Source organism: Phocoena sinus, chromosome 11 (assembly GCF_008692025.1).
Source record: "Phocoena sinus isolate mPhoSin1 chromosome 11, mPhoSin1.pri, whole genome shotgun sequence".
Lineage (NCBI taxonomy): Eukaryota > Metazoa > Chordata > Mammalia > Artiodactyla > Phocoenidae > Phocoena > Phocoena sinus.
In genome coordinates, this window is record NC_045773.1 from 31784777 (window position 1) to 31809048 (window position 24272).

At 39.6% G+C, this 24272-nt stretch overlaps 1 protein-coding gene across 1 annotated transcript in view; it reads left to right on the forward strand.

The window, feature by feature from the left end:
• DNAH12 (dynein axonemal heavy chain 12) overlaps positions 1-24272 on the forward strand; it is a 235342-nt gene that overhangs the window by 5307 nt on the left and 205763 nt on the right. Inside the window, exons 2-3 of the mRNA XM_032647909.1 lie at positions 11348-11476; positions 12122-12319. Of these exons, the coding sequence (XP_032503800.1) occupies positions 12150-12319 (170 nt within the window). The 5' untranslated portion in view covers positions 11348-11476; positions 12122-12149. The remainder of the gene's footprint in view (positions 1-11347; positions 11477-12121; positions 12320-24272) is intronic.

Here is a 24272-nt window from a genome sequence, read left to right on the forward strand (position 1 = left end):
CATGAGCGCTTCAGAAAAATGTGTATTCTGTTGTATTTGGATGGAATGCCCTATAAATATCAATTAAGTCCATCTTGTTTAATGTTTCATTTAAAGCTTGTGTTTCCTTATTTATTTTCATTTTGGATGATCTGTCCATTGGTGAAAGTGGAGTGTTAAAGTCCCCTACTATGAATGTGCTACTTTTGATTTCCCCTTTTATGGCTGTTAGTATTTGCCTTATGTATTGAGGTGGTCCTATGTTGGGTGCATAAATATTTACAATTGTTATATCTTCCTCTTGGATAGATGCCTTGATCATTATGTAGTGTCCTTCTTTGTCTCTTCTAATAGTCTTTATTTTAAAGTCTATTTTGTCTGATATGAGAATTGCTACTCCAGCTTTCTTTTGGTTTCCATTTGCATGGAATATCTTTTTCCATCCCCTTACTTTCAGTCTGTATGCGTCTCTAGGTCTGAAGTGGGTCACTGGTAGATAGCATATATATGGGTCTTGTTTTTGTACCCATTCAGCCAATCTGTGTCTTTTGGTGGGAGCACTTAGTCCATTTACATTTAAGGTAATTATCGATATGTATGTTCCTAATCCAATTTTCTTAATTGTTTTGGGTTCATTATTGTAGGTCTTTTCCTTCACTTGTGTTGTGCCTAGAGAAGTTCTTTAGCATTTGTTGTAAAGCTGGTTTGGTGGTGCTGAACTCTCTCAGCTTTTGCTTGTCTGCAAAGGTTTTAATTTCTCCATCAAATCTGAATGAGATCCTTGCTGGGTAGAGTAATCTTGGTTGCAGGTTTTTCTCCTTCATCCCTTTAAATATGTCCTGCCAGTCCCTTCTGGCTTGCAGAGTTTCTGCTGAAAGATCAGCTGTTAACCTTATGGGGATTCCCTTGTGTGTTATTTGTTGTTTTTCCCTTGCTGCTTTTAATATGTTTTCTTTGTATTTAATTTTTAACAGTTTGATTAATATGTGTCTTGGCGTATTTCTCGTTGGATTTATCCTGTATGGGACTCTCTGTGCTTCCTGGACTTGATTAACTATTTCCTTTCCCATATCAGGGAAGTTTTCAACTATAATCTCTTCAAATATTTTCTCAGTCCCTTTCTTTTTCTCTTCTTCTTCTGGAACCCCTATAATTAGAATGTTGGTGCGTTTAATGTTGTCCCAGAGGTCTCTGAGACTGTCCTCAGTTCTTTTCATTGTTTTTTCTTTATTCTGCTCTGCAGTAGTTATTCCCACTATTTTATCTTCCAGGTCACTTATCCGTTCTTCTGCCTCAGTTATTCTGCTATTGATCCCATCTAGAATATTTTTAATTTCAGATTGTGTTGTTCTTCGTTGTTTGTTTCATCTTTAGTTCTTCTGGGTCCTTGTTAAATGTTTCTTGCATTTTGTCTATTCTATTTCCAAGATTTTGGATCATCTTTACTATCATTATTCTGAATTCTTTTTCAGGTAGACTGCCTTTTTCCTCTTCATTTGTTAGGTCTGTTGGGTTTTTATCTTGCTCCTTCATCTGCTGTGTGTTTTTCTGTCTTCTTATTTTGCTTATCTTACTGTGTTTGGGGTCTGCTTTTTGCAGGCTGCAGGTTCGTAGTTCCTGTTGTTTTTTGTGTCTGTCCCCAGTGCCTAAGGTTGGTTCAGTGTGTTGTGTAGGCTTCCTGGTGGAGGGGACTAGTGCCTGTATTCTGGTGGATGAGGCTGGATCTTGTCTTTCTATTGGGCAGGTTCACGTCTGGTGGTGTGTTTTTGGGTGTCTGTGGACTTATTAAGATTTTAGGCAGTCTCTCTGTTAATGGTTGGGGTTGTGTTCATGTTGTGCTAGTTGTTTGGCATAGGGTGTCCAGCACTGTAGCTTGCTGGGCGTTGAGTGAAACTGGGTGCTGGTGTTGAGATGGAGATCTCTGGGAGATTTTCAACATTTGATCTTATGTGGAGCTGGGAGGTCTCTTGTAGACCAGTGTCCTGAAGTTGGCTCTCCCACCTCAGGGGCACAGCACTGACTCCTGGCTGCAGCACCAAGAGCCTTTCATCCACACGGCTCAGAATAAAAGGGAGAAAAAGTAGAAAGAAAGAATTAGTAGAAGTAGAAAGAAAGAAAGAAAGAAAGAAGGAAAGAAAGAAAGGAGGGATGGAGAGCAGGAGGAAGGAAGATAAAGTAAAATAAAATAAAGTAACATAAAATATAATAAAGTTATTAAAATAGAAAATAATTATTAAGAAAAAAAAATTTTAAAAACCCAACCACAACAACAACAAAATGGACAGATAGAACCCTAGGACAAATGGTGGAAGCAAAGCTATGCAGACAAAATCTCACACAGAAGCATACACATACTCACAAAAAGAGGAAAAGGGGAAAAAATCATAAACCTTGCTCTCGAAGTCCACCTCCTCATTTTGGGATGATTCGTTTTCTAAAGGAGGGAAGGAAGGAAAGAAAGAAAAGATAAAGTAAAATAAAGTTATGAAAATAAAAAATAATTATTAGGAAAAAAAATAAAACCGACGGATAGAACCCTAGGACAAATGGTCAGAGCAGAGCTATACAAACAAAATCTCACACAGAAGCATACACATACATACTCACAAAAAGAGGAAAAGGGGAAAAAGTCATAAATCTTGCTCTCAAAGTCCCCCCTCAATTTGGGATGATTCGTTGTCTATTCATATATTCCACAGATGCAGGGTACATCAAATTGATTGTGGAGATTTAATCCACTGCTTCTTAGGCTGCTGGGAGAGATTTCCCTTTCTCTTCTTTGTTCACACAGCTCCCGGGGTTCAGCTTTGGATTTGGCCCCGCCTCTGCATGTAGGTCGCCTGAAAGCGTCTGTTCTTCTCTCAGACAGGACAGGGTTAAAGGAGCAGCTGATTCGGGGACTCTGGCTCACTCAGGCCGGGGGGAGGGAGGGGTACGGACTGCGGGGTGGGCCTGCGGCGGCAGAGGCCAGCATGAGGTTCCACCAGCCTGAGGTGCGCCATGCGTTCCCTCAGGGAAGTGGTCCCTGGATTCCGGGACCCTGGCAGTGGCGGGCTGCACGGGCTCCGCGGAAGGGGGGTGTGGATAGTGACCTGTGCTCACACACAGGCTTCTTGGTGGCAGCAGCAGCAGACTTAGCATCTCATGCACGTCTTTGGGGTACGCACTTTTAGCCACGGCTCGCACCCATCTCTGGAGCTACTTTAAGCAGCGCTCTTACTCCCCTCTCCTCATGCACCAGGAAACAAAGAGGCAAGAAAAGTCTCTTGCCTCTTCGGCAGGTCCAGACTTTTCCCCAGACTCCCTCCCGGCTAGCCGTGGTGCACTAACCCCCTGCAGGCTGTGTTCACACCGCCAACCCCAGTCCTTTCCCTGCGCTCTGACCAAAGCCTGAGCTTCAGCCCCCAGCACTGCCCACCCCGGTGGATGAGCAGACAAGGCTCTTGGGCTGGTGAGTGCTGATCAGCACCGATCCTCTGTGCGGGAATCTCTCCGCTTTGCCCTCCGCACCCAATGCTGTGCTCTCCACCGCGGCTCCGAAGCTTCCCCCTCCGCCACCCACAGTCTTCCCCCGCGAACGGGTTTCTTAGTGTGTGGAAACCTTTCCTCCTTCACAGCTCCCTCCCACTGGTACACGTCCCGTCCCTATCCTTTTGTCTCTGCTTATTCCTTTTTCTTTTGCACTACCCAGGTACTTGGGGAGTTTCTTGCCTTTTGGGAGATCTGAGGTCTTCTGCCAGCATTCAGTAGGTGTGCTGTAGGAGTTGTTCAACGTGTAGATGTATTTCTGCTGTATCTGTGGGGAGGAAGGTGATCTCCGCATCTTACTATTTCGCCATCTTCCCCTCGTCCCCCGGAACATACATTTTGATAATTACCTTAAATGTAAATGGATTAAATTCTCCAACCAAAAGACATAGACTGGCTGAATGGATACCCAAAAAAAATACCTGTATATATGCTGTCTACAAGAGATCCACTTCAGATCTAGGGACACATACAGACTGAAAGTGAGGGGTTGGAAAAAGATATTCCATGGAAATGGAAATTAAAAGAAAGCTGGAGGGCTTCCCTGGTGGCGCAGTGGTTGAGAGTCTGCCTGCCGATGCAGGGAACACGGGTTCATGCCCCAGTCCAGGAAGATCCCACATGCTGCGGAGCGGCTAGGCCCGTGAGCCATGGCCGCTGAGCCTGCGCGTCCAGAGCCTGTGCTCTGCAGTGGGAGAGGCCACAACAGTGAGAGGTCTGTGTACCGGAAAAAAAAAAAAAAAAAAAAGCTGGAGTAGCAATACTCATATCAGACAAAATAGACTTTAAAATAAAGACTGTTACACGAGACAAAGAAGGTCACTATATAATGATCAACGGATCAATCCAAGAAGAAGATACAAAAATTGTAAATATTTATGCACCCAGCATAGTAGCATTTCAGTACATAAGGCAAATGCTAACAGCCATAAAAGGGGAAGTTGACAGTAACACAATCATAGTAGGGGACTTTAACACCCCACTTTCACCAATGGACAAATCAACCAAAATGAAAATAAATAAGGAAACACAAGCTTTAAATGATACATTCAACAGGATGGACTTAATTGATATTTATAGGACATTCCATCCAAAAACAACAGAATACACTTTTTTCTCAAGTGCTCATGGAACATTCTCCAGGATAGATCATATCTTGGGTCACAAATCAAGCCTTGGTAAACTTAAGAAAATTGAAATCATATCAGTTATCTTTTCCGAGCACAACTCTATGAGAATAGATACCAATTACAGGAAAAAGACTATAAAAAAATACAAACACATGGAGGCTAAATAATACAGTGCTAAACAAGGAAGACATCACAGAAGAAATCAAAGAGGAAATTAAAAAATACCTAGGAACAAATGACATTGAAAACACGACGACCCAAAAGCTATGGGCTGCAGCAAAAGCAGTTCCAAGAGGGAAGTTTATAGCAATACAATCCTACCTCAAGAAACAAAAATCTCAAATAAACAACCTAACCTTACACCTAAAGCAATTAGAGAAAGAAGAACAAAAATAACCCAAAGTTAGCAGAAGGAAAGAAATCACAAAGATCAGATCAGAAATAAATGAAAAACAAATGAAGGAAATGATAGCAAAGATGAATACAACTGAAAGTTGGTTCTTTGAGAAGATAAACAAAGTTGATAAACCATTAGCCAAACTCATCAAGAAAAGAAGGGAGAAGACTCAAATCAATAGAATTAGAAATGAAAAAGGAGAAGTAACAACTGACACTGCAGAAATACAAAGGATCATGAGAGATTATTACAAGCAATTATATGCCAATAAAATGGACAACCTGGAAGAAATGGACTAATTCTTAGAAAAGCACAACCTTCTGAGACTGAACCAGGAAGAAATAGAAAATATAAACAGACCAATCAGAAGCACTGAAATTGAAACTGTGATTAAAAATCTTCCAACAGGGCTTCCCTGGTGGCGCAGTGGTTGAGAGTCCGCCTGACGATGCAGGGGACATGGGTTCGTGCCCCGGTCCAGGAAGATCCCACATGCCGTGGAGCGGCTGGACCCGTGAGCCATGGCCGCTGAGCCTGCGCGTCCAGAGCCTGTGCTCCGCAACGGGAGAGGCCACAACAGTGAGAGGCCCGCATACCGCAAAAAAAAAAAAAAAAAAAATCTTCCAACAAACAAAAGCCCAGGACCAGATGGCTTCACAGGTGAATTTTATCAATCATTTAGGGAAGAGCTAAGACCTATCCTCAAACTCTTCCAAAATATAGCAGAGGGAGGAACACTCTCAATCTCATTCTACGACACCACCATCACCCTGTTACCAAAACCAGACAAAGATGTCACAAGAAAAGAAGACTACAGGCCTATATCACTGATGAACATCGATGCAAAAATCTCAACAGAGTACTAGCAAACGATCCAGCAGCACATTAAAAGGACCATACACCATGATAAAGTGGAGTTTATCCCAGGAATGCAAAGATTCTTCAATATACACAAATCAATCAATGTGATACAGCATATTAATACACTGAAGGATAAAAACCGTATGATAATCTCAATAGATGCAGAGAAAGCTTTCAACAAAATTCAACAAACACCCAATTATTATAAAAACCCTCCAGAAAGTAGGCATAGAGAGAACTTACCTCAACATAATAAAGGCCATATATGACAAACCCACAGCCAACATCATTCTCAATGGTGAAAAATTGAAACCATTTCCTCTGAAATCAGGAACAATACAAGGTTGCCTACTCTCACCATTATTATTCAACATAGTTTTGGAAGTTTTAGCCACAGCAATCAGAGACAAAAAAGAAATGAAAGGAATACAGGGCTTCCCTGGTGGCACAGTGGTTGAGAGTCTGCCTGCCGATGCAGGGGACAATGGGAGAGCCCACAACAGTGAGAGGTCCGCATACTGCAAAAAAAAAAAAAAAGGAATCCAAATTGGAAAAGAAGAGTTAAAACTGTCCCTGTTTGCAGATGACATGATACAATACATACAGAATCCTAAAGATGCTACCAGAAAACTACGAGAGCTAATCAATGAATTTGCTAAAGTAGCAGGATACAAATTTAATGAACAGAAATCTCTTGCATTTCTATACACTAAAGATGAAAAATCGGAAAGAGAAATTAAGGAAACACTGCCTTTTACCATTGCAACAAAAAGAATAACATACCTAGGTATAAACCTACCTAAGGAGACAAAAGACCTGTATGCAGAAAACTATAAGACACTGATGAAAGAAATTAAAGATAATACCAACTGATGGAGAGATATACTATGTTCCTGGTTTGGAAGAATCAACATTGTGAAAATGACCCTACTACCCAAAGCAATCTGCAGATTCAATGCAATCCCTATCAAACTACCAATGGCATTTTTCACAGAACTAGAACCAAAAATTTCACAATATATATGGTAACACAAAAGACCCTGAATAACCAAAGCAATCTTGAGAAAGAAAAAGGGAGCTGGAGGAATCAGGCTCCCTGTCTTCAGACTATACTACAAAGCTACAGTAATCAAGACAGTATGGAAGTGGCACAAAAATAGAAATATAGATCAGTGGAAAGTATGGAAAGCCCAGAGATAAACCCACACACATATGGTCACCTTATATTTGATAAGGGCTGCAAGAATATACAGTGGAGAAAAGACAGCCTCTTCAATAATTGGTGCTGGGAAAACTGGACAGCTACATGTAAAAGAATGAAATTAGAACACTACGTAATGCCATACACAAAAATAAACTCCAGATGGATTAAAGACTTAAATGTAAGACCAAACACTATAAAACTCTTCAAGGAAAACATAGGCAGAACACTCTATGATGTAAATCACAGAAAGGTCCTTTTTGACCCACCTCCTAGAGAAATGGAAATAAAAGCAAAAATAAACAAATGGGACCTAATGAAACTTAAAAGTTTTTGCACAGCAAAGGAAACCATGAAGAAGACGAAAAGACAATCATCAGTATGGGAGAAAATATTTGGAAATGAAGCAACTGACAAAGGATTAATCTCCAAAATATACAAGCAGCTCATGCAGCTCAATATCAAAGAAACAATCCAATCCAAAAATGGGCAGAAGACCTAAATAGACATTTCTCCAAAGAAGATATACAGATTGCCAACACATGAAAGAATGCTCAACATCATTAATCATTAGAGAAATGCAAATCAAAAGTACAATGAGATATCATCTCACTTCGTTCAGAATGGCCATCATCAAAAGATCTACAAACAATAAATGCTGTGGATTGTGTGGAAAAAAGGGAACCCTCTTGCACTGTTGGCAGGAATGTAAATTGATACAGCCACTATGGAGAACAGTACGGAAGTTCCTTAAAAAACTAAAAATAGATCCACCATATGACTCAGCAATCCCACTACTGGGCATATACCCTGAGAAAACCATAATTCAAAGAGTCACGTGCCATAATGTTCACTGCAGCTCTATTTACAATAGCCAGGACATGGAAGCAACCTACGTGTCCATCGACAGATGAGTGGATAAAGAAGATGTGGCATATACATACAATGAAATATTACTCAACCATAAAAAGAAATGAAATTGAGTTATTTGTAGTGAGGTGGATGGACCTAGAGTCTGTCATACAGAGTGAAGTAAGTCAGAAAGAGAAAAACAAATAACATATGCTAACACATATATATGGAATCTAAAAAATACAATTAAATTGTTCTGAAGATCCTAGGGTCAGGACAGGAATAATGACACAGATGTAGAGAATGGGCTTGAGGACACAGGGAGAGGGAAGGGTAAGCTGGGACGAAGTGAGAGAATGGCATTGACATGTATACTCTACCAAATATAAAGTATATAGCTAGTGGGAAGCAGCTGCATAGCACAGGGAGATCAGCTCAGTGCTTTTTGACCACCAGAGGGGTGAGATAGGGAGGGTGGGATGGAGACGCAAGAGGAAGGGTATATGGGTATATATATATACGTATAGCTGATTCACTTTGTTATAAAGCAGAAACGAACACAACAATGTAAAGCAATTATACTCCAATAAAGATGTTTTAAAAAAAAGATACCATTAAGAAAATGAAAAGGCAAGCTACAGGCCAAGAGAATATATTTGCAAATTATCTGATAAAGGATTTGTATCCAGAATGTAAAGAACTCTTACCCCTTAATGATAAAAATGGAAATATTCCAATTTAAAAATGGTTAAAAGATCTAAATAGACATTTCATAAAAAAAAAGATATGTTAATGGATAATAAGCACATGAAAAGATATTCAACATATTTGCACTTAGGGAAATGCAAATTAAAACCACAATGAGATACCACTGTATGCCCATTCAAATACCTCGAATAAAAAAGATAGACAATACCAAGTGTTGGCAAGGATGTGGAGAAATGGGAATGCTTATATTTTTCTGGTAGAAATGTATAATCTTTCAGCCACTTTGGAAAACAGTTTGATAGTTTCTTAAAAGGTCAAACATACACTTATCATTTATCCCAGCAATTCCTACGAATGAGAAATGAAAATGTATGTTCATCCAAAGATTTGCACACAAATGTTCATGGAAGGATTATTCATAATAGCCCCGAACTGAAAGCAATCCAAATGTCCATCAACTTGTGAATGAATAAGCCAAATATGATATATCCATGTAATGGAAGACTATCCATCAGTAAAAAGGAATGAACTTCTCTCACATACAACGTATAGATGAACCTCAAACACATTATTAAGTGAAAGAAGCCAGACACAAAAGACCACATAATACATGATTCCATGTATATGAAATTTTCAGAAGTTGTAAACCTATAGAGACCAAAAGCAAATCACTGGTTGCCTAGGACTGGAGGTGGGAGTGAGGATTGACTGTTTATGACGTCAAGGGAACTTTTTGCAGTGATGGAAATTTTTTAGAACTGGATCTTGGTAATGGTTGCACAACTGTATAAATTTACTGAAAAACCCATTGAATTGTATACTTTAAAATGGTGAATTCTATAGTATGTAAATTATACCTATTAAAACCTGTTTGACAAAAGATGTACATTGTATTAGTTAGGATCTAATGAGGGAAGCAGAAGATTAAGATTATAACCAGGAGATTATATATATACCCTATATGTATCCATTGTTTGTATGTTTATATATAGGGTTTCTTACAGGGAACTGGCTTATGTAACTGTAGGGGCTCATGAAGCAAGTCCACAATCTGTAGGGGCAGGCTGTCAGGAAGGGAAGAGCCAGAAAGGGGAGAGCACCTGTACACCTAGCTGCTGTTTGGAGTCTAACTCAGGGCATGTCTAAAACTTTTTAAAAGGACTTCCACTGACTGAGTGAGACCCACACAGATAATCTCCCTAGATTAACATCAATTTACAGGGGACTTGAATTACATCTGCAAAATCTCTTCACAGCAGCCCTAGATTAGTATTTGATTGAGTAACTGGGAGAAGGTGAGTGCATGATATAATACTGTCCTCTGTTCAGTTCTGTAGTTTAGCCTAACCAAATTGACATGTCAAAAAACCATCACAGAAAGACAAGTATCATGATATTGCTTATATGTGGAATCTGAAAAAATGATACAAATGAATTTATTAACAAAACAGAAATTGACTCACAGACATAGAAAACAAACTTACGGTTACCAAAGGGGAAAGGTGGGGGAGGGATAAATTAGGAGTTTTTGATTAAAATATGCACACACACACACACACACACATATATATATATATATATATACATACATAAAATAGATAACAAATAAGGAGCTACTGTATAGCATGGGAAACTATACTCAATATCTTGTAATAACCCATAATGGAAAAATATCTTAAAAAAGAATATATATATATATATATATATATATATATATATATATACTGATATATATATCACTTTGCTGTACACCTGAAACTAACACAACATTGTAAATCAACTATATTTCAATAAAATTTTTTAAAAAGACACTGTGACAAAAATCACAAGTGTTTTGTTTTCCACAGAAAATAGTTTGTTTTTACAAGCTAGGAGGAATTTCAATTTGTTCATTCACTGACTCGAATGACATTTCTAGAGGAAGAACTGTTTGCTAGACACAATAGTGTAGGCTGTACTCTCATTAAAAAAAATTCTTTACATGCTGACTGGCAATAGAAGATGCTCAAATATTTGTTGAATGAATATGCCATTAATACACCACCAGGATTTATTTATCTACCAATTTTATTTATGCACATGGTATTTGTGTAGGCTATTATTATTTAGATGGAGTATCCATTGTGCAGCCTCAAATAGCAAAGTTTCACATTTCTGTCTTCATGCATACTCAAAAAATTTACACAGCTTAATCTTCTCTGCCAAAAATTTTCTGAAAGAAGTGCTGTCTAAACAAATATTGGATAGAGAAAAAAGATAAATTAAAATCTTGATTAGTTATAATATTTACAGGGAAGTCGCTATGGAGACACTTGAAGACTTGATCCTCCTTGAGAGTGTTTATATAAATCTATTTTCCAACGGATCTGAATTTCCAGTCTTGCAGTTTTCCACAATTTGAAGATCCTGATTCCGTGCCCTTTCTAAGGGAAGAGAGTTAGGTAAAAAAGTCTCATTCACTGACCTTCCATTTACTCGAGTAATGAATTATTGTTGTGACAGGTAATCCTAATCAGTGGCAGCTCAGCAACTGCCTCTCCAGGCAACATTTGCCCAGTCTCTCTAGTTGCGACCGCGACAGTTTCTATGGCGACAACTTTGTTTCTACGCGGCAGGCGACTGCCCAGCTCGGCAGGACCCCGTAGGGCGTTCCGGAGGATTCAACCCTGTTTTCTCTCTTCCTTTCACCAGTTCGGCAGGACCCCGTAGGGCGTTCCGGAGGATTCAACCCTGTTTTCTCTCCCGTTCACCATTAGAGAAGTTCATTGAACGTACCCCTCTTATCTGAGCAGCCGGGAAGTAGTGAAAACAATCAGAGAGGTACTTTCTTGTTCTCAGCTTTTCTCTTCACCCCTCTCCCAGGGGAGGAGATTTTGAACTGGGCGCCGGCAGAAACTGTCTTTTTCAAGGCAGGAATCTCCAAATTGTGTGGGCATCTGCAGCAAATGCAGTTGATATCACAATTATTCAGCATTTATATGACATTTTAGATTTCTTATGCACTTAGCATGCCTATTTTTGTTTGGTCATAGTATGGCTTTCTAGGAAGGTAGCAAAACTAAGATACAATAGTGATGTTTAAAAATATTAATGATGTTAAAGTAGCAGCTTTTTGGGGAGAGAGATTATACCTCAACAACTGGATTTTGTTGTTGTTGTGATTTGCTTCTTAGGGAAAATTTGAACTCAAAATTTTAGAACTGTACAGGTATTTAGAGAGCATCTAATCCAGTTCCTTAATTTCAGCCATGAGGAAACTGAAGCCCTCACTCACTGGGAAGTGACTGGCTTCATTTCTTCATAGCAATGAATGGTAGAGCTGTAACAGGAATCCCTGCCCATTTATCTCAACTGCCATCCTTGGGAAAAAGATATAAAGAGGCCTAGAATTTTTGGTATTGATATGTAATGAATATATCGAGGCTAGCTTTTACAATAATGGCTTTATGGACTTTTTCTCCTCAGAGTATATTTTAATCTTTAGGGGACCAAGATGTCAGATACAAACAAAACTGCCATTGCAGCAGAAAAAGAGGCTCTGAACTTGAAGTTACCTCCCATTGTTCGTCCCCTGGAAGACATAGGTGTTGGCGTACCAGCACAAAGTAAGCTGCTGAGTTACAGAAGATCCAAGGAGCAGCAGAAGACAATTAATCAGTTAGTGTAAGTAGCATATTAGTAAATAATCCTTGTTTGGAATTTGAATGAAATAATTAGTGTTTGTATTCTCATAAAAAGTTTAACTATTTAGGTTGTTCATGGTCAAAATATCATCTTCAAATTCAAGTAGGAAAACAATTGAAAAAGTAATTGTAATGATAGTAAATGTTATATAGTGCTTATAGTGTTTATTCTAAGCATTGTTTTTATTGTTTTACCTATACTTCTCACAACAACCCTATACGATGGGTACTATTGTTATTTCTATATATAGATGAGTAAACTGAGGTGCAGAGAAGTTAAGTAACTTGCCGAAGGTCTCACAGCTTGAGTTTAGGCCCTGACAGTCTGGTCCTAGAGTTCACATACTTTGAACACCACACTATTCCTCCTTGTGATATATTATAACCATACTGGTCCCTGAAAGTAAGACCAAGTAACTGGGCCTCTACAAATAGCATTGCACTGGAGCAAATACTTAATAAAATACCTTGAAACTACTTGTACTTAAAATTTTTTCTATACAAAATACAGTCTAACATCCTACCCTTTCTCCTCCAATTTAGTGGAAATTAAAACTAATTTAGGTACCAGCTACCAAAGGCACTGATAAGGATGGTTCAGTCAACTCAGTAGTTACTGAGAATTTCCTAGGTACCTGACTCTGCTGGGCTCTAGGGATAAATAAGAAGAAAAAGATATTGAGCTCTGTACGCTTTGAACCTAACACTGAACTATAAAACAGGGAATTTCTCTCTGGTGGATTTCTGCTTCTCTTTCTGCATTCTCTTTCCCTCTTTGGTCTGCCTCCTTTATACCTATTTTTGCAACTGACTAAGTTTTATTCTCTGTTACATTGTTGATGATCATATTGTTGATGATCATATTGTTGCTAGTTAAAATAATTTAAGTTTTTGCTGATTTTACTTTCCTTAAAATTAAACAGGTCTGTTAATCATATAACTTCTTTAAATTTACATTACTATTAGTCTGTCAATCTTCTAATCATATTTAAATCCAAACTTATAAGGTATATTAACTAATGGCAGTATATGTATTGTTAGATACCCTTTACCCCTTTAATTTCTAAGACTCTAACCAATGTTTCAGTAGACTTAGAGAATAGAAAAAGGGGTTCCTTAGGAGTTACATATTGTTCTTGCTCCAAAACCTTTTATAATCTCAGAATGTTGAACTACTTGCAGTTCCATATTTTTACATTTAGTGAAAAATAAATTTCACAATTGCTCCCTGCAGTTTCCTTCACTGAAAAGTCTATCTGAATACTTATACAATTTATTCAAGGCTTAGTTTATGAATCACCTCCTCTGGAAAGCTTTCTCCTAATCCCCTTTGTGCAGTTTTAACCCTGTCTACATATTCTCTTACATCTATTTAACAGATATTAAATATCTACTGTTATCCAAACACTGTGCTTGTTACTAGAAAGACCACAGAGAACACAACAGAAAGGACTTTAGTCTTTCAGAAGCTTATATTCTGGTGGGAGGAGGCAGATAGTAAACACATTAAAAAAATTATGTTAACCATTTAGATGGTGATAAATACTATGAAGAAATAAAATAGTGGGATAGAGAGTGACAGGGAAGATGTTTCTAGGAACATTGCAGGAAAGTCCCGTGGAGATGATATATAGAGATCTAAAGAATAAGAAGTTTGCCATTTAAATAAACATGAGAACACCACTGTAGCAAAGGGAATAGCAAGCATGAAAGCCCTGAAATATGAATGCTTTCACTGTGTTCTAGGAATTGACAAAGGTCAATGTCACTAGAGTATCAGGGACCTGGGGAAGAGTATTATCAGGTGAGGTCTGTGGATAGAGAGTTCCAGGAATGAGGTGGGATGTAAGGAGTCCTGGGCAGAACAGAGCCCTCTGCTGGGACCAGTTCCTCGGAACACTTGGCTGAGCAAAGATAGAAAATTGTTTTGTAGCTTTCCAGATTCCCATGAATGAGCCACTTCTTCCTTGGCCACTAGGAATCCCTCTTGATTCAGACCAGCCTTTCTCTCCTTCACCATATGTAGTCTCTTACACAGTCCTTTGAAATTATCCAATTTTGTTTATTTATCTGTTTTTGATTGTTAACACAGAAAGCAAAAACAGGGAGTGAAAACGCTAGCTCTTACATTCTTCTCAGCTCTTTTTATTTATATGAGTAGGAGAAAACACACTCCAGGAAATTATTGCTATATTAAAGGGTGACATTTATATATAAAGAGCTCAAGGAAGTTAGGCATATTTATGTTGGGATCATTACAGTGCAAGGTAGCTAGTGCCAACTAGCATACCAAAGTATAATCCTTGAAAGTATTGATCACTGAGAGCTAGGCTGCTCACAGAGGAAATGATGGATGAAGGGGAGTCTGGCCTGGGCCTTGACAATTAACAAAGAAAAGAGGAAGGAGGATATTCCAGGCACATTTTCTACTCCATGTGAGAAAGCCTTAGGAATTTTGTTTTTAATAGATCTTTATTGGAGTATAATTGCTTCACAATACTGTGTTAGTTTCTGTTGCACAACAAAGCAAATCAACCATATGCATAGATATGTCCCCATATCCCCTCCCTCTTGAGCCTCCCTCCCATGCTCCCTATCGCACCCCTCTAGGTCATCGCAAAGCACCGAGCCGATCTCCCTATGCTATTTTCCACCAGCCAACTATTTTACATTCGGTAGTATATGTATGTCGATGCTACCCTCACTTAGCCCCAGCTTCGCCCTCCCACCCCATGTCCTCAAGTCCATTTTCTATATCTATCTCTTTATTCCTGCCCTGCAACTAGGTTCATCAATACCTTTTTTTTTTTTAGATTCCATATATATGTGTTAGCATATGGTATTTGTTTTTCGCTTTCTGACTTACTTCACTTTGTATGACAGACTCTAGGTCCATCCACCCCCCTACAAATAACTCAATTTCGTTTCTTTTTATGGCTGAGTAATATTCCATTGTATATATATGCCACATCTTCTTTATCCATTCATCTGTCGATGGACACTTAGGTTGGTTCCGTGTCCTGGCTATTGCAAATAGTGCTGCACTGAACATTGTAATACATGTCTCTTTTTGAATTGTGGTTTTCTCAGGGTATATGCCCAGTAGTGGGATTGCTGTGTCATATGGTAGTTCTATTTTTAGTTTTTTAAAGAACCTCCATCCTGTTTTCCATAGTGGTTGTATCAATTTACATTCCCACCAACAGTGCAAGAGGGTTCCCTTTTCACCACACGTTTTTCCAGCATTTTTTTTTTCTAGATTTTTTTTGATAATTGCCATTCTGACCAACGTGAGTTAATACCTCATTGTAAGGAGCTTCAAGGTGGTGGAAGAGTAAGACACGGAGTTCACCTTCCTCCCCACAAATACATCAGAAGTGCATCTACATGTGGAACAACTCCTACAGAACACCTACTGAACGCTGACAGAAGACCTCAGACCTCCCAAAAGGCAAGAAACTCCCCACGTACCTCGGTAGGGCAAAAGAAGAAAGAAAAAACAGAGACGAAAGAATAGGGACGGGAACTGCACCAGTGGGAGGGAGCTGTGAGGGAGGAAAGGTTTCCACAAGCTAGGAAGACCCTTCGTGGGTGGAGACTGTGGGTGGCGGAGCGGGGAAGCTTCGGAGCCACGGAGGAGAGCGCAGCAACAGGGGTCCGGAGGGCAAAGTGGAGAGATTCCTGCACAGAGAATCGGTGCCGACCAGCACTCACCAGCCCGAGAGGCTTGTCTGCTCACCTGCTGGGGTGGGCGTGTGCTGGGAGCTGAGGCTTGGGCTTCGGTCGGATCCCCGGGAGAGGACTGGGGTTGACTGCGTGAACACAGCCTGAAGGGAGCTAGTGTGCCACAGCTAGCCGGGAGGGAGTCTGGGAAAAAGTCTGGAGCTGCCGAAGAGGCAAGAGACTTTTCTTGCCTCTTTGTTTCCTGGTGCGCGAGGAGAGGGGATTAAGAGCACAGCTTAAAAGAGCTCCACAGACGGGCACAAGCCGCGGCTATCAGTGCGGACCCCAGAGATGGGCATGAGACGCTAAGGCTCCTGCTGCAGCCACCAAGAAGCCTGTGTGCGAGCACAGGTCACTATCCACACCTCCCCTCCTGGGAGCCTGTGCAGCCCGCCACTACCAGGGTCCCAAGATCCAGGGACAACTTCCCTGGGAGAATGCACGGCACGCCTCAGGCTGGGGCAACGTCACTCTGGCCTCTGCCACTGCAGGCTTGCCCTGCATCCGTACCCGTCCCTCCCCCCAGCCTGTGTGAGCCAGAGTCCCTGAATCAGCTGCTTCTTTGACCCCATCCTGTCTGAGTGAAGAACAGATGCTGTCAGGCGACCTACACGCAGAGGCGGGGCCAAATCCAAAGCTGAACCCCGGGAGCTGTGCGGACAAAGAAGAAAAAGGGAAATCTCTCCCAGCAGCCTCAGGAGCAGCAGATTAAATATCCACAATCAACTTGATGTACCCTGCATCTGTGGAATACCTGAATAGACCACGAATCATCCCAAGTTAAGGAGGTGGACTTTGGGAGCAACGATATGTATGTATTTTTCCCTTTTTCTCTTTTTGTGACTGTGTGTGTGTATGCTTCTGTGTGTGATGTTGTCTGTATAGCTTTGCTTTCACCATTTGTCCTAGGGTTCTGTCTGTCCGTTTTTTTTACTTAAAATTTTTTTTTCTTAATAATTTTTTATTTTAATAACTATATTTTATTTTATTTTACATTATTTTATTTTGTCTTCTTTCTTTCCTTCTTCCTTCCTTCCTTCCTTCCTTCCTTCCTTCCTTCCTTCCTTTCTTTCTTTCTTCTTTCTTTCTTTTCTCCCTTTTATTTGGAGCCATGTGGATGACAGGCTCTTGCTACTCCAGCCAGCCATCAGGGCTGCGCCTCTGGGGTGGGACAGTGAAGTTCAGGACACTGGTCCACAAGGGACCTCCCAGCTCCACGTAATATCAAATGGCAAAAAGCTCCCAGAGATCTCCATCTCAACGCCAAGACCCAGCTCCACTGAATGACCAGCAAGCTACAGTGCTGGACACCCTATGCCAAACAACTAGCACAACATGAACACAACCCCATCCATTAGCAGAGAGGCTGCCTAAAATCATAATAACGCCACAGACACACCAAAACACACCACCAGATGTGGACCTGCCCACCAGAAAGGCAAGATCCAGCTTCATCCACCAGAACATAGGCACTAGTCCCCTCCACCAGGAAGTCTACACAACTCACTGAACCAACCTAAGCCACTGGGGACAGACACCAAAAGCAATGGGAACTACGAACCTGCAGCCTGCAAAAAGGAGACCCCAAACATAGTAAGTTAAGCAGAATGAGAAGAGAGAGAAACACACAGCAGATGAAGGAGCAAGATAAAAACCCACCAGATCTAACAAATGAAGAGGACAAAGGCAGTCTACCTGAAAAAGAATTCAGAATAATGATAGTAAAGATGATCCAAAATCTTGGAAATAGAATGGAGAAAATATAACAAACATTTAACAAGGACCTAAAAGAAGTAAAGAGCAAACAAACAGTGATGAACAACACAATATGTGAAATTAAAAATTCTCTATAAGGGATCAATAGCAGAATAACTGAGGCAGAAGAACGGATAAGTGACCTGGAAGGTAAAATAGTGTAAATAACTACTGCAGAGCAGAGTAAAGAAAAAAGAATGAAAAGAATTGAGGAGAGTCTCAGACCCTCTGCGACAACAAGAAATGCACCAACATTCGAATTATAGGGGTCCCAGAAGAAGAAGAGAAAAAGGAAGGGATTGAGAAAATATCTGAAGAGATTATAGTTGAAAACTTCCCTGATATGGGAAAGGAAGTAGTTAATCAAGTCCAGGAAGCACAGAGAGTCCCATACAGGATAAATCCAAGGAGAAACATGCCAAGACACATATTATTCAAACTATCAAAAATTAAATACAAAGAAAAAATATTAAAAGCAGCAAGGGAAAAATAACACACAAGGGAATCCCCATAAGGTTAACAGCTGATCTTTCAGCAGAAACTCTGCAAGCCAGAAGGGACTGGCAGGACATATTTAAAGTGATGAAGGAGAAAAACCTACAACCAAGATTACTCTACCCTGCAAGAATCTTATTCAGATTTGACAGAGAAATTAAAACCTTTAGAGACAAGCAAATTCTAAGAGAATCCAGCACCACCAAACCAGCTTTACAACAAATGCTAAAGGAGATTCTCTAGGCAGGAAACACAAGAGAAGGAAAAGAGCTACAATAACAAACCCAAAACAATCAAGGAAATGATAATAGGAACATACATATAGATAAGTACCTTAAATGTAAATGGATTAAATGCTCCAACCAAAAGACATAGACTGGCTGAATGGAAACAAAGACAAGACCCATATATATGTTGTCTACAAGTGACCCACTTCAGACCTAGGGACACATACAGGCTGAAAGTGAGGGGATGGAAAAAGGTATTCCATGCAAATGGAAATTAAAAGAAAGCTGGAGGGCCTTCCCTGGTGGTGCAGTGGTTGAGAGTCCGACTGCTGATGCAGGGGACACAGGTTTGTGCCCCAGTCCGGGAAGATTCGGCATGCCGTGGAGCGGCTGAGCCCATTAGCCATGGCCTCTGAGCCTGCGTGTCCGGAGCCTGTGCTCCACAAGGGGAGAGGTCACAACAGTGAGAGGCCCGCGTACCACAAATAAAAAAAGAAAGCTGGAGTAGCAATTCTCATATCAGACCAAACAGACTTTAAACAAAGACTATTACAAGAAACAAAGAAGGACACTACATAATGATCAAGGGATCAATCCATGAAGAAGATATAAACATTGTAAATATTTATGCACCCAACATAGGAGCACCTCAATACATAAGGCAAAGACTAACGGCCATAAAAGGGGAAATCAACAGTAACACATCATATTAAGGGACTTTAACACCCCACTTTCACCAATGGACAGATCATCCAAAATGAAAATAAATAAGGCAACACAAGCTTTAAATGATACATTAAACAAGATGGAATTTACTGGTATTTATAGGACATTCCATCCAAAAACAACAGAATACACATTCTTCTCAAGTGCTCATGGAACATTCTCCAGGATAGATCATATTTTGGGTCACAAATCAAGCCTTGGTAAATTTAAGAAAATTGAAATCGTATCAAGGATCTATTCTGACCACAATGCTATGAGACTAGATATCAATTACAGGAAAAAATCTGTAAAAAATACAAACACATGGAGGCTAAACAATACACTACTTAATAACCAAGAGACCACTGAAGAAATCAAAGAGGAAATGAAAAAAATACCTAGAAACAAATGACAAGGAAAACACGACAACCCAAAAACTATGGGCTACAGCAAAAGCAGTTCTAAGAGTGAAGTTTATAGCAATACAGCTCTACCTTAAGAAACAAGAAACATCTAAAATAAACAACCTAACTTTACACCTAAAGCAATTTGAGAAAGAAGAACAAAAATAACCCCAAAGTTAGCACAAGGAAAGAAATCATAAAGATCAGATCAGAAATAAATGAAAAACAAATGAAGGAAATGATAGCAAAGATCAATAAAACTAAAAGCTGGTTCTTTGAGAAGATAAACGAAATTGATAAACCATTAGGCTCAATCAAAAAAAAAGGGAGAAGACTCAAATCAATAGAATAGAATTAGAAATGAAAAAGGAGAAGTAACAACTGACACTGCAGAAATACAAAGGATCATGATAGATTACTACAAGCAACTATATGCCAATAAAATGGACAACCTGGAAGAAATGGACAAATTCTTAGAAAAGCACAACCTTCCGAGACTGAACCAGGAAGAAACAGAAAATATGAACAGACCAATCAGAAGCACTGAAATTGAAACTGTAATTAAAAATCTTCCAACAGGGTTTCACTGGTGGCGCAGTGGTTGAGAGTCCGCCTGCCAATGCAGGGGACACGGGTTTGTGCCCCTGTCCAGGAAGATCCTGCATGCTGTGGAGCAGCTGGGCCCGTGAGCCATGGCCGCTGAGCCTGTGTGTCTGGAGCCTGTGCTCTGCAAAGGGAGAGACCACAACAGTGAGAGGCCCACGTACTGCAAAGAAAAAAAAAAAAAAATCTTCCAACAAACAAAAGCCCAGGACCAGATGGCTTCACAGGCAAATTCTGTCATACATTTAGAGAAGAGCTAACACCTATCCTTCTCAAACTCTTCCAAAATATGGCAGAGGTAGGAACACTCCCAAACTCATTCTGCAAGGCCACCATCACCCTGATACCAAAAGCAGGCAAAGATGAAAACTACAGGCCAATATCACTGATCAACATAGATGCAAAAATCCTGAACAAAATACTAGCAAACAGAATCCAACAGCGCATTAAAAGGATCATACACCATGATAAACTGGGGTTTATCCCAGGAATGCAAAGATTTTTCAGTATATGCAAATCAATCAATGTAATACACCATATTAACAAATTGAAGGAGAAAAACCATATGATCATCTCAATATATGCAGAGAAAGCTTTTGACAAAATTCAACATCCATTTATGAAAAAAACCCTCCAAAAAGTAGGCATAGAGGGAGCTTACCTCAACATAATAAAGGCCATATATGACAAACCAACAGCCAACATCGTTCTCAATGGTGAAAAACTGAAAGCATTTCCTCTAAGATCAGGAACAAGATAGGGATGTCCACTCTCACTGCTGTTATTCAACATAGCTTTGGAAGTCCTAGCCACGGTAATCAGAGAAGAAAAAGAAATAAAAGGAATACAAATTGAAAAAAAAGAAGTAAAACTGTCACTGTTTGCAGATGACATGATACTATACATAGAGAATCCTAAAGATGCCACCAGAAAACTACTAGAGCTAATCAATGAATTTGGTAAAGTTGCAGGATACAAAATTAATGCACAGAAATCTCTTGCATTCCTATACACTAATGATGAAAAATCTGAAAGTGCAATTAAGAAAACACTTCCATTTGCCATTGCAACAAAAAGAATAAAATATCTAGGAATAAACCTACCTAAGGCGACAAATGACCTGTGTGAAGAAAACTATAAGACACTGATGAAAGAAATTAAAAATGATACAAATAGATGGAGAGATATACCATGTTCTTGGATTGGAAGAATCAACATTGTGAAAATGACCCTACTACCCAAAGCAATCTGCGGATTCAATACAATCTCTATCAAACTACCACTGGCAATTTTCACAGAACTAGAACAAAAAACTTCACAATTTGTATGGAAACACAAAAGACCCTGAATAGCCAAAGCAATCTTGAGACAGAAAAATGGAGCTAGAGGAATCAGGCTCCCTGACTTCAGACTATATACTACAAAGCTACAGTAATCAAGACAGTATGGTGCTGGCACAAAAACAGAAATATAGGTCAATGGAACAGGATAGAAAGCCCAGAGATAAACCCACGCTCATATGGTCACCTTATATTTGATAAAGGAAGCAAGAATATACAGGGGTTAAAAGACAGCCTCTTCAATAAGTCGTGCTGGGAAAACTGGACAGCTGCATACAAAAGAATGAAATTAGAACACTCCATAACACCATAAACAGAAATAAACTCCAAATGGATTAAAGACCTAAATGTAAGGCCAGACAGTGTCAAACTGTTAGAGGAAAACATAGGGAGAACACTCTATGACATAAATCACAGAAAGATCCTTTTTGACCCACCTCCTAGAGAAATGGAAATAAAAACAAAAATAAACAAATGGGACCTAATGAAACTTCAAAGCTTTTGCACAGCAAAGGAAACCATAAACAAGTCCAAAAGACAACTCTCAGAATGGGAGAAAATATTTGCAAATGAAGTAACTGACAAAGGATTAATCTCCAAAATTTAAAAGGAGCTCATGTAGCTCAATATCAAAAAAAACAAACAATCCAATCCAAAAATGGGCAGAAGACCTAAATAGACATTTCTCCAAAGAAGATATACAGATTGCCAACAAACACATGAAAGAATGCTCAACATCATTAATCATTAGAGAAATGCAAATCAAAAGTACAATGAGATATCATCTCACTTCGTTCAGAATGGCCATCATCAAAAGATCTACAAACAGGGCTTCCCTGGTGGTGCAGTGGTTGAGAGTCAGCCTGCTGATGCAGGGGACATGGGTTCATGCCCCGGTCTGGGAAGATCCCACATGCCGCGGAGCAGCTGGGCCCCTGAGCCATGGCCGCTGAGCCTGCACGTCCGGAGCCTGTGCTCCGCAACAGGAGAGGCCACAACAGTGAGAGGCCCGTGTACCACAAAAAAAAAAAAAAGATCTACAAACAATAAATGCTGTGGATTGTGTGGAAAAAAAGGAACCCTCTTGCACTGTTGGTGGGAATGTAAATTGATACAGCCACTATGGAGAACAGTATGGAGGTTCATTAAAAATCTAACAGTAGCACCACCAGCAATATGACCCAGCAATCCCACTACTGGGCATATACCCTGAGATAACCATAATTCAAAATGAGTCATGTACCACAATGTTCATTGCAGCTCTGTTTACAATAACTATCGACATGGAAGCAACCTAAGTGTCCATCAACAGATGAATTGATAAAGAAGATGTGGCACATATATACAATGAAATATTACTCAGCCATAAAAAGAAATAAAATTGAGTTATTTGTAGTGAGGTGGATGGACCTAGAGTCTGTCATACAGAGTGAAGTAAGTCAGAAAGAGAAAAACAAATGCCATATGCTAACACATATATGTGGAATCTAAACAAGAAAAAAAAGGTCATGAAGAACCTAGGGGCAAGATGGGAATAAAGATGCAGACCTACTAGAGAATGGACTTGAGGATATGGGGAGGGGGAAGGGTAAGATGGGACAAAGTGAGAGAGTGGCATGGACATATATACACTACCAAATGTAAAATAGATAGCTAGTGGGAAGTAGCTGTGTAGCCCAGCAAGATCAGCTCGGTGCTTTGTGACCACCTAGAGGGGTGGGAAAGGGAGAGTGGGAAGGAGGGAGACGCAAGAGGGAAGAGATATGGGGACATATGTATATGTATAACAGATTCACTTTGTTTTAAGGCAGAAACTAACACGCCATTGTAAAGCAATTATAGTCCAATAAAGATGTTAAAAAAAGATAAAGGTACAGATGTAAAAAACAAAAAAAAACCTCATTGTAGTTTTGATTTGCATTTCTGTGATAATTAGTGATGTTGAACATCTTTTCATGTGCTTCTTGGCCATCTGTATGTCTTCCTTGGTGAAATGTCTATTTAGGTCTTCCACCCATTTTTCAATTGACTTGTTTGTTTTTTTGATATTGAGCTCCATGTGCTGTTTGTATATTTTGGAGTTTAATCCTTTGTCTCTTGAATATTTTCTCCCATTTTGAGGGTTGTCTTTTGGTCTTGTTGATGGTTTCCTTTGCTGTGCAAAAGCTTTTAAGTCCCATTTGTTTATTTTTTCTTTTTAATTTCTGTTACTCTAGAAGGTGGGTCAAAAAAGATCTTGCTGTAGTTTATGTCAAAGAGTGTTTTTCCTATATTTTCCTCTAAGAGTTTCATAGTGTCTGGTCTTATTAAGTCTTTAATCCATTTGGAGTTTATTTTTGTATATGGTGTTAGGGAGTGTTCTAATTTCATTCTTTTACATGTAGCTGTCCAGTTTTCCGAGCACCACCTATTGAGGAGGCTGTCTTTTCTCCATTGTATGTTCTTGCCTCTTGTGTCATAAATTAGGTGCCCATACGTGCATGGGTTTATCTTTGGGCATTCTATCTTGTACCATTGACCTATATTTCTGTTTTGTGCCAGTACCATACTGTCTTAATTACTGTAGCTTTTTGGTATAGTTTGAAGTCAGGGAGCCTGATTCCTCCAACTCTGTTTTTCTTTCTCAAGATTGCTTTGGCTATTCGGGGTATTTTGTGTTTGCATACAAAATGTAAATTTTT